The sequence below is a fragment of the Malaclemys terrapin genome, chromosome 21, assembly GCF_027887155.1.
Source record: "Malaclemys terrapin pileata isolate rMalTer1 chromosome 21, rMalTer1.hap1, whole genome shotgun sequence".
Taxonomy (NCBI): Eukaryota; Metazoa; Chordata; order Testudines; family Emydidae; genus Malaclemys; species Malaclemys terrapin.
Genome location: NC_071525.1, coordinates 10,601,397 through 10,611,817, shown reverse-complemented (window position 1 = coordinate 10,611,817; position 10,421 = coordinate 10,601,397). Strand labels below are relative to the sequence as shown.

The 10,421-nt window shown below is 64.8% G+C and overlaps 1 protein-coding gene across 1 annotated transcript; it reads left to right on the top strand.

Moving 5' to 3' along the window:
- The first annotated feature begins 2,336 nt into the window (after nucleotides 1–2,336).
- On the top strand, nucleotides 2,337–9,694 carry PPOX (protoporphyrinogen oxidase). The gene is made up of 13 exons (XM_054010375.1): nucleotides 2,337–2,370; nucleotides 2,869–2,963; nucleotides 3,636–3,770; nucleotides 4,405–4,520; nucleotides 4,734–4,866; nucleotides 6,216–6,360; nucleotides 6,688–6,878; nucleotides 7,299–7,359; nucleotides 7,658–7,776; nucleotides 8,136–8,249; nucleotides 8,552–8,701; nucleotides 8,781–8,823; nucleotides 9,234–9,694. The coding sequence occupies exons 2-13, from the start codon at nucleotides 2,877–2,879 to the stop codon at nucleotides 9,368–9,370; spliced, it is 1,431 nt and encodes a 476-aa protein (XP_053866350.1). The 5' UTR covers nucleotides 2,337–2,370; nucleotides 2,869–2,876; the 3' UTR covers nucleotides 9,371–9,694.
- Nucleotides 9,695–10,421: the final 727 nt, after the last annotated feature.

The window sequence follows — 10,421 nt, the reverse complement described above, 5'->3', positions numbered from 1 at the left end:
GGGCTGGGGAGGTAGTGGGCGGTTGGGGGAAGGTATTGGGGCAGTGGGGGTGATATGGGGCTGGGGGGCGGTATTGAGACAATGGGGGTGATATGGGGCTGGGGGGAGTGACACGGGGTAGTGGGGGGTTGGGGCGGTATTGGGGGCAGTGGGGGTGATATGGGGGCTGGGGAGGTAGTGGGGGCAGTATTGGGGCAGTGGGGGTTATACGGGGGCTGGGGGCGGTATTGGGGCCATGGGGGTGACACGAGGCTGGAGGGGTAGAAGGGGGCTGGGGGGCGGTATTGGGGCAGTGGGGGTGACACGGGGGCTGGGGGACAGTATTGGGGCAGTGCGGGTGACAGGGGGCTGGAGGGGCAGAAGGGGGCTGGGGGGCGGCAGTGGGGGTGACACGGGGGCTGGGGGCAGTATTGGGGCAGTGGGGGTGACAGGGGGCTGGAGGAGTAGAAGGGGGCTGGGGCGGCATTGGGGCAATGGGGGGTGATACGGGGGCTGGGGGGGCAGTATTGGGGCAGTGGGGGTGACAGGGGGCTGGAGGGGCAGAAGGGGGCTAGGGGCGGTATTGGGGCAGTGGGGGTGATACGAGAGCTGGGGGGCGGTATTGGGGCAGTGGGGGTGACAGGGGGCTGGAGGGGCAGAAGGGGACTGGGGGGCGGTAGTGGGGGTGACACGGGGGCTGGGGGACAGTATTGGGGCAGTGGGGGTGACATGGGGGCTAGAGGGGTAGAAGGGGGCTGGGGACGGTATTGGGGCAGTGGGGGTGATACGGGGGCTGGGGGGGCAGTATTGGGGCAGTGGGGGTGACAGGGGGCTGGAGGGGTAGAAGGGGGCTGGGGGGCGGCATTGGGGCAATGGGGGGTGATACGGGAGCTGGGGGGCGGTATTGGGGCAGTGGGGGTGACACGGGGGCTGGGGGACAGTATTGGGGCAGTGCGGGTGACATGGGGGCTAGAGGGGTAGAAGGGGGCTGGGGGCGGTATTGGGGCAGTGGGGGTGATACGGGGGCTGGGGGGGCAGTATTGGGGCAGTGGGGGTGACAGGGGGCTGGGGGACAGTATTGGGGCAGTGGGGGTGACAGGGGGCTGGAGGGGCAGAAGGGGGCTGGGGGGCGGCAGTGGGGGTGACACGGGGGCTGGGGGACAGTATTGGGGCAGTGGGGGTGACAGGGGGCTGGAGGGGTAGAAGGGGGCTGGGGGGCGGCAGTGGGGGTGACAGGGGGCTGGAGGGGTAGAAGGGGGCTGGGGGGCGGCAGTGGGGGTGACAGGGGGCTGGAGGGGTAGAAGGGGGCTGGGGGGCGGCATTGGGGCAATGGGGGGTGATACGGGAGCTGGGGGGCAGTATTGGGGCAGTGGGGGTGACACGGGGGCTGGGGGGCAGTATTGGGGCAGTGGGGGTGACACGGGGGCTGGGGGGCAGTATTGGGGCAGTGGGGGTGACAGGGGGCTGGAGGGGTAGAAGGGGGCTGGGGGGCGGCAGTGGGGGTGACACGGGGGCTGGGGGACAGTATTGGGGCAGTGGGGGTGACAGGGGGCTGGAGGGGTAGAAGGGGGCTGGGGGGCGGCAGTGGGGGTGACACGGGGGCTGGGGGACAGTATTGGGGCAGTGCGGATGACAGGGGGCTGGAGGGGTAGAAGGGGGCTGGGGGGCGGCAGTGGGGGTGACACGGGGGCTGGGGGACAGTATTGGGGCAGTGGGGGTGACAGGGGGCTGGAGGGGTAGAAGGGGGCTGGGGGGCGGCAGTGGGGGTGACACGGGGGCTGGAGGGGTAGAAGGGGGCTGGGGGGCGGCAGTGGGGGTGACACGGGGGCTGGGGGACAGTATTGGGGCAGTGCGGATGACAGGGGGCTGGAGGGGTAGAAGGGGGCTGGGGGGCGGCAGTGGGGGTGACACGGGGGCTGGGGGACAGTATTGGGGCAGTGGGGGTGACAGGGGGCTGGAGGGGTAGAAGGGGGCTGGGGGGCGGCAGTGGGGGTGACACGGGGGCTGGGGGACAGTATTGGGGCAGTGCGGGTGACAGGGGGCTGGAGGGGCAGAAGGGGGCTGGGGGGCGGCAATGGGGGGTGATACGGGGGCTGGGGGGGTCTTTGCGGCGGGGTCACGGGACAGGACGGGATTGCTAAGGGTGGGGGCGGGAATAACGAGCTATGGACCAATCAGACAGCAGACCGTCCCGTCCTGCCTCAACAAGGTCGGCCCCGCCCCGCCTTGCCGGGCCGCCCCGCCCCCGCCCCATCCCGTCACAGGGGCGGGGCCGACCTTGTTGAGGCAGGACGGGACGGTCTGCTGTCTGATTGGTCCATAGCTCGTTGTTCCCGCCCCCACTCTTACCAATCCCGGCCGCGGCGGCGAAGGGGCATTTTTGCTCTGAGGGTGAGAGTGGCCGGACGGTCGGGACGGGAAGGAGGGGGCGGTGTGGGGCTGAGGCTGGGGTGGGAATGGTTGGGGTGGGAGGTTGTGGGGGGCTTGGGGTGGTGGGGGGCTGGCAGTGGTTGGGGTGAGGGTAATGGGGGTGGGGGGCTGAGGTTGTGGGGGGCTGAGGCTGGGGTGGGAATGGTTGGGGTGGAAGGTTGTGGGGGGGTGGTTGGGGGCTGAGGCTGTGGGCAGTGGGGGGCTGGCAGTGGTTGGGGTGAGGGTAATGGGGGTGGGGGGCTGAGATTGTGGGTGGTTGGGGTGAGGGTAGTGGGGGGCTGAGGCTGGTGGCAGGGCAGCGCGTGTCATGGGTCCCGTCCTACGTGTGGCTCTGTCCCATGTTGCTGGCCCTCTGGGTGGGGTCTAGCCCCAGAGACCCCAGGTTCACGGGGAGCAGCTGATCCCAGTGTGGGGGCACAGCCAGCCCCTCTTCACACCGACCCCTTTCCTCTCTCCCAGGCTGCTGGATGCAGAGGACGGTGGCAGTCGTCGGTGGTGGGATCAGTGGCCTCACCGCCTGCTACCACCTGGCCAGGTGCCCCAATGCTCCCAAGGTGAGACCTCCCGGGGCAGCATCCCCAGGGGCTGCTTGCAGGGCACTAACGTGGTGGGTTGCTGACCATGGGGCTGCCCCACAGCTCTGGAGACCAACTGAGGCCTTTCTGTGGAGACCATGGACAGCACCAGGGCTGCCCTGCCTTCCGGGGGCAGAGAGGAGCCCCTTCCCTACAGCTTCCAGCTCTTGGCCTCTGTGCTGGAAGTGCCAGTGGGGGGGGTAAAGGGTACCCGGTGTGGGGCTGGCTTGTGCAGCATTCAATGACCCTGTGATCACAGCTGCCCCACCCAGCTAGGGCATCACCCTGCCTGGAGTTCAGGCCTGTGGGTGGCCCTTGGTCCCTTCTGTGAGGCTCGGCCACCTGGCTGTGGGGCAGGTCCTGGGGCTCTTCCCCCACCTCTTGGTGCCAGGCTCTGCAGTGCTGGGGCACCAGTAGGGAGATGGTGCAATCCAGTGCTGACCGTGGTGCTTCATGCCAGGAAATGGCCGCCACAGTCCGGGGCTCAGGGGAAGCTGGATTGGGCTGGGCTCCGGGGCAGTTAGGGCCATGTGTACCGGGAGCCTTGGTGTTACGGGGAGCTGGCTAAGCGACAGGTGCTTGCTGGCACCTTCTCCTGCGAGAACTGGGGCGACTGCAGCCCTGCCCTGATGGGCTCCCACCTCCCCACAGATAATCCTGCTGGAGGGCAGCGGCCGCCTGGGGGGCTGGCTCCATTCCACTCGAACTGAGGACGGGGCCGTATTTGAGCATGGCCCCAGGGGGATCCGACCTACCGGGACCGTGGGGAAGAACACTCTGCTCATGGTAGGTGGGGAGAGCCTGCAGGATGGGGGGAAGGGGGCAGGGCCCAGGTGGGGGGATGAGAGGGAGACATGGAGTGTTGGCTCTGCAGCCAGGTGGGATCTGTCCAGCTGGGCTGATCTCCTGAGGGAGGGGCTGGGAGCCCCCATGCAGGGGCAGGCCCCAGAGCCTGGCAATCGCTTGCACGCCAGCAGGACAGTGACAGCTGGGTGCTCTTGATTCCAATAGCTGGGTCTACCCCTGCTGAAGGGCTGGTACTCAGCCCCTGGCTGGAATGGCCTTGGCGAGGAAGCAGACATGCCAGCGCACTACAGAGCAGGGGGAGGGCAGGCAATGGCTTAGAGGAACCCATGGGGCATGGTCAAAGGTGGGGAACATCTGGCAGCTCTGGGGCGGTTTGGGTGGAGTCTGCAAAATGGCTGTGTGCAGTTGGGCAGAGCCTGCTGATTTTGGTCTGTCCTGCCCCATCTCAGTCAGGGCCAGGGGGTCTGGCATGACTAGCGCTCCCCTGATCTCAGCTAGGAGTAGGGGGTCTGTGGGACAGCAGGGGCCCCCAATTTTGGTCATGGCCTCTTGGTGTTGCCCTAATACCCAGTAATGTGAGCAGTCGATGTCTGGCCTGCTTGTCTCTCCCTAGGTCTCTGAACTTGGCCTGGATGCAGACGTGCTTCCGGTGCCCGGCGATCACCCGGCTTCCAAGAACCGCTACCTCTACGTGAGCGGGGCGCTGCACAGGCTGCCATCCGGCATTGGGTACGTGTCCTGCTGCTGCGGATGTCCCTGTCCATGGGCCTGCCCAGCCTCTGTGTGGGGGAGCTGACTCTTCCCCTCAATCCCAGCAGCTAGTGACTGTGCCAGGGGGTGATGGGTCTGGGGGTGGGGACAGGGAAGGTTCCCAGCTGCATTGCCTCTGTTCACTTTGCCCGCCATGCCCCAGCCTGGTAACCCCTCTGTGTTTGTTGGCAGCGGTGTTCTGCGGACAGTGCCGCCCTTCACCAGACCCCTACTCTGGAGTGGGCTGCGTGAGCTGGTAGCCCCCCGGGGCACCCAGCCGGATGAGACCATCCACAGCTTTGTGAGCCGCCGCTTCGGAAAGGAGGTATGAGCCCAGTCTGTGCAGGGAGGGGAGCCTAGGAGGGGTGAGTGTGGGCTCTGCCCACAGGGCAGGGGGAGGCAGCTTTGTGCGCAGGGCACTGGGAGAGATTTAGTGCAGGGGAGGAGCTGGGACTGGGCCCCAGGGCGTGGTGGCAGCAGCTCTGCCTATCTTCATCCTGCAGCGGGTGAGGGAAGGGAGCCAGGCGTGGCCCTCCCAGATGGGCCCCAGGCAGCCTGTGATCTGTGCCGCACTGTCATGGGGTCTTGCCTCAAGCCCTGTTGCTCAGGCCCACTGGAGACCCAAGGCAATTTCCATAAGAGCCAGGGTGTGAACCCAGGTGTCCTGAGGCCATTCTGCCAGGCTCTCCTAGTACCCTGAGTGCAGGCAGACGCATGCAGGATTCTGCATTTCCCATTCCAAACTGCCAGGCAGTGTTGCTGTGCAGTGGAACCGCTGCCACTTCCTGCCCCAGAGGGGGCTGCATTGCCATGACTGGTTTCTCTGTTGGTATCTCAATGGGGCAGGGCCTGATGGTGAAGCAGGAGAGACTGGAAGTCAGGGCTCCTGGGTTCTATTCCTGGCTCTGCCACAGACAGAGTGTGCCTCAAGGCATGGCTCTTCCTCGCTCTGTGACTCAGTTTCCCCATCTGATCATGCCTGACATCCTGGCGGTGGGGAGCCTAGTTGCCACGGTGCTCTGGAGCCCGAGGGTGGGAAGGCGCTAGAGGAGGCGAGGGGTGAACAGGCAGCCAGCAGGGCTGGAGGATCAGAGCACCACTGAGCGGCGGGGGAGAGGGAACTTGCTGGGAGTCCTATGAATGGAGAGAGGGGCTGCTTCAACCAGTATGAACGGCGGAGCAGGAGGCTCCTGCCCCCAGCATGGGGAGCTCTCCTGCCCCATGCTTGATTGTGAGAGAAACCTGCTGTGGCCGGGTGGGGTGTGTGTTCCCCCCTGTGGGGTGGGCACAGTCTGACTGCAGGCCTGGGGCTGGCCTCTCCAGTCTCTGCGCTCTGTGCTGGTGAGGAGTGAGCCTGGCCTGGTGCAGGAGCTCTGGGGGCTGCCTGGCAGCCTCGTCTGCCCAGTCCCGGTGGGGGAAGGGCAGGTGGACCCAGGGTTGTCCCTGGTCACTCCAGGGTTTGTGGAGCCAGCTGGGAGGATGGAGAGCAGCACTCCGGTCCAGGGTGGTCTCTGCCCCTTCACACAGCTGCCCCCTGGGGGATGCAAGAGCTGCCCTCACTGGCTCTTCAGCGTATCCAGAGCCCCACTGGGAAGATGGCTTCTCTCTTGCCTGTGCCCAGCAGCATTCGGGCTGGGGTAGGGCCTGGCTGATCCTCTCCTTTTGGCTCCCTAGCTGGCCGACATCGCCATCGACAGCCTGTGCCGAGGGGTGTTTGCTGGAGACTGCCGGGCCCTGAGCATGCGCTCCTGCTTCCCTGCGCTGTTCGAGGCCGAGCGGAGGCGGCGCTCCGTCATCCTGGGGATGGCCCTGGGCGGAGGTGAGAGTCGGCCGCGCAGCCACCTGCAAAGGGGCTCTGGAGCCGCTGGGCCAGGGATAGGCTGCGCCTGTGCTCTAGAAGAGCGTGATGCAGAAAGGCTTTCCACAGGGACAGGAGCACGCACCTGAGTCAGGACCCTGCGCCATCACTGGCTGTGCAGCCTCCTCCCTTGGCTCCCAGGGCCAGCTCTGATCTCTGGAGCCCCTTCCCATTGGTTGGCAGCCCAGTGGGTCAGGGCAGTGGGGGAGAGCTGGGAAGTGGGAAGATTGGCGGGTTCCTGGGGGATCTGCCGTGTGGACGAGTTTCTAGCCTGCTCTCCCGTCCTAGGGAAGGACCCCGCCCTGGACTCGGCGTTGAGCCGCAGGGCCCGCGACGAGCGCTGGAGCCAGTGGTCGCTGCGTGCTGGCATGGAGACACTGTCCGAGGCCCTGCAGGACTTCCTGAGACGGCGTGGGGTGGAAATGCACTGCCATGCTCGACTGCAGCGCCTGGAGAGAACGGCGGCTGCGTGTTGGCAGGTGGGAGGCAGCAGGGTGCATCCTCTTGCACCCCTTCGGAGACCCCAGGGCTCTGCTGGGACACGGAGGGGAGGGGAGCTGGGCTCCAAAGGGTTGAACTGAAACTGAGCCTCCACTTCTTGCTGTATTTTTTGGTCAAACACTTCACCGTTGCCCCGTTCAGGTGTGAACATAAGTGGTCAGAGCAGGGGGGCTGGGAGCCAGGACTCCTGGGTTCTGTTCCCAGCTCTGGGAAGGGAGTGGGGCTGGTGGTCAGAGCAGGGGGGTTGGGAGCCCGGACTCCTGGGTTCTATCCCAGCTTGGCCACTTGTCTTCCTGCTTGGGTGAATCACCTCTCTGCTCTGTGGGGCAGGGGTGTAGGCCCAGGCTTGCCAGCAGGTGGGCCGAGGTCTCTGCTCTGACTGTGCCTTTCCCATCTAGATCACCCTGGAGGATGGCAGCGTGAGAGCAGACCATGTGATCAGTGCCATCCCAGCCAGAGGTAGGGGTGGTGCTGTGCTGAGGGGAGCCCCTCTGCTCTGATGGGGATCTGTGCCCGGTGTGGTCCCATGTGGCTGTGGAGCCATCTAGGCACTAGAACAGTGGGGGTTGGGACCCCCGTTTGGTGGCTGGGCGTGGGAGCCCTCCCCTCTGTGCAGGAGTGTGGGCTAGTGATGGGAGTGGCGGACTACTGGGTTTTCTCCCTGGCTGTGGTTTGGAGCAGGCGTTCCGGCTCTGTGCAGGGGGGAGAGGGGTGTGGAGCCCCCAGCTGCACTGTGCTGAGGCATCTCTGTTTCCAGCTCTGGCGGTGCTGCTTCCTGGCTGGGCCGAGCCGCTGGCCCAGGAGCTGCGCAGCATTGAGGCCGTGTCGGTGGGTGTGGTGAACCTGCAGTACAACGGTGCCACGCTGCCCATCACGGTGAGACTGGGGCGCCCCCACCTGCCACCATAAACCACTGCAGCCCTCAGCATTGGCCCAGCATGCCCCCATCCCGTCCCTGAGCACCCAGCATTACATGGGGCTGAGTGGGAAGGGAGAACTCCCCACGACTACAGCCCTAGCCTCATATCATGGGGCCCTACCCCATCCTGGGAGCAGCGGGTGGCTGTGGGGTGGGGGCTGGGGGGGGAGCTGCCAGCAAGTCCCATGCAGAGCTGGCTCCCAGAGCTGGGGGTGGGGGCAGGGTGTCCACCCGTCTGCCCATCCAGCTGCCATCTTCCAGGGAGAAGTGGGGCAGACCTTGGGGATTAACAGGTGTTTCCTTGTCTCTGTCCCAGGGGTTCGGGCACCTGGTGCCCTCGTTCGAAGACAGCTCCCTGCTGGGCATTGTCTACGACTCGGTCGCCTTCCCGGAGCAGAATGGCACCTGTGGCCCTTCCGTCCGGCTCACGGTGAGCACACCACCCTGCTCCCACCAGGAAGGCGTGCTGGTGGCAGAGGGGGCTGGGTGTGGATGTGCACAGATCCAGCCGTGGGCCCTGGCAGCCTGACCCCTGGTCACAGGGTGCACAGGCGCTGATTTTCCCTTGGGGTGCTTAATACCTACTCCACTTTGAAACCAGTTTAGGGTAGGGAGGGGGGGAGACCCTAGTTTTCTGGAGCCGTTACTCCTCCCCACCCCAGTTCAGAGGAGTCCTGTTGGCCCGCAGCCAAGATCCTGCTCCCCCCTGAGTGGTTGTTTTGCTGCCTGCAGGTGATGCTGGGAGGTGCGTGGTTCGAACAGGGCTTTGGGGACCCAGACACTGTGCCACTGGCTGTGCTGCTGAGCCGTGCCAAGGAGGCAGTGAGGGTACACCTGGGCATTGTGGCCGAGCCCTCTCGCACAATCGTCAAGGTGCTCAAGGTAGGTGGGGTGGGGGTGGGCAGCACTGGGAACCATACAGGCCAAACCAGCCCTCACCCTGTCTCTGGTCCTTCCACAGGCCTGCATCCCCCAGTACACGCTCGGCCACTGGCAGAGGACAGGTAAGGCTGGCAGAGCCCTTGGTGCCCTCTCACATCTATGGCATCAGGCTGCCCCTCGCTTGTTCTCCCCTCTGCAGTATCATAGAATCATAAAATATCAGGGTTGGAAGGGACCTCAGGAGGTCATCTAGTCCAGCCCCCTGCTCAAAGCAGGACCAATCCCCAGACAGACTTTTGCCCCAGATCCCTAAATGGCCCCCTCAATGATTGAACTTACAACCCTGGGTTTAGCAGGCCAATGCTCAAACCACTGAGCTATCCCCCCAAAGTCAAGCCTGGGGGTGGGGTCCTGAGCTGGGCAATAGGGCACAGGTGGGATTTATCAGCACAGCCAGGGGAGCACAGCTCCAGCCCATGTGCTGGGGGTGGTAGAGACCCCTCTAGCCTTATTCCCTCTGTCCCCCTGACAGAGACCATCAATCGTTACCTGAAGCAGGAAGGATTGCCACTGAGCCTGATCGGGGCCTCCTACCAGGGTGTCTCTGTGAATGACTGTATCTACAGTGCCAAGACGGCAGTCACCCGCCTCCTGGACCAGGCCTGCTGATCTGCCACCGGGCACCCGCCTCTTGAACTAACTCTGCTTCGAGCAGAGAACAGTGGAGCCCCCAGCCAGGCAATGGGCTCTCGCACTGTGAGGAGAGGCTGCCTCCTCTGAGGGCACTGGGAGCTGGATTCCTGCCCGAGGGGGGGCTGGGGTGTCCTGCTGGGGGATCTCTTGTGATAGAGACATTCCGAGAAGGTGAGTTTGGAGGCTGGGGCACTGACTCGCAGCAGCTGTAGGCTGCAGCCTGGGTTCTTCCCAGCAGTGGTCAGGTACCAGCCCAAGGGAGGGGGTGGGCTGGCTTGTCTCACTCAGGCCCCCCCCCCCCCCCCCACTGTCCCTTGGCCAAGCCCCTCTCTGGCTGGTGTGGTTTTGCTGCCTTTGTGGAGCTCACTGTGTGTGTGGGGGATTGGCTGTGACCCCTGCAGCTCCCTGGACAACCTCAGGCTCTGTCATTGACTAATAAACCCCCCAAGGCTGGGTTAGCGTGGCTCTGTGCTGACCGATTTGCCCCTCACTACAGCATGCTGGGATGGGGGTGGGCAGGCCACTGCCAAGGAGCACAGCACCTGGCACTGAGCTGGTGCTGCAGCAGTGGGTGGACACAGCTAGGTACAGAACAGCTCCGGAGAAGCAGCAGCAGCACCCTGGGAGGCAGCCAGTTTCTAGAGGCTCTGTCTGGGCCAAGGGAGCTGAGTGGAGGAAGTCCAGCCCCGGGCCAGGGCCAGGCTCCCTGGGCTGTGATATCCCCTCCCCCGGAGGTTGGGGTGATGCAAAGGGATGAGCTATGGGGCCACTGAGGAACCAAATATTTTATTCAGTTCCTGTGTGGTACAGCAGCCGCCAGGCACGGCAAGCACGTTCTTAAATAAATAACCACAGCAAATTGTCAACAGGTAGAGGAGGATCGACCCTGGGGCTCCCCCAAACCACTGTGGGGGCTAGACACAGCCCCCTAGGTCACAAACTGTTCTGGGGCGAGGGGATGGGAGCAGCCTGGCTCGCTCTCAGCACCCATCCCTTAAAGTGAATTCAGTGCTGGGGAAGTTGCTGC

Excerpts from the sequence above, each read along its gene's own strand:
- PPOX (XM_054010375.1), top strand. The coding sequence starts at position 2,877 with ATGCAGAGGACGGTGGCAGTCGTCGGTGGTGGGATCAGTGGCCTCACC. Across the intron at positions 7,777-8,135 it reads GTGCCACGCTGCCCATCACG|GGGTTCGGGCACCTGGTGCC; the intron begins GTGAGACTGGGG and ends TCTCTGTCCCAG. Across the intron at positions 8,702-8,780 it reads CAATCGTCAAGGTGCTCAAG|GCCTGCATCCCCCAGTACAC; the intron begins GTAGGTGGGGTG and ends GTCCTTCCACAG.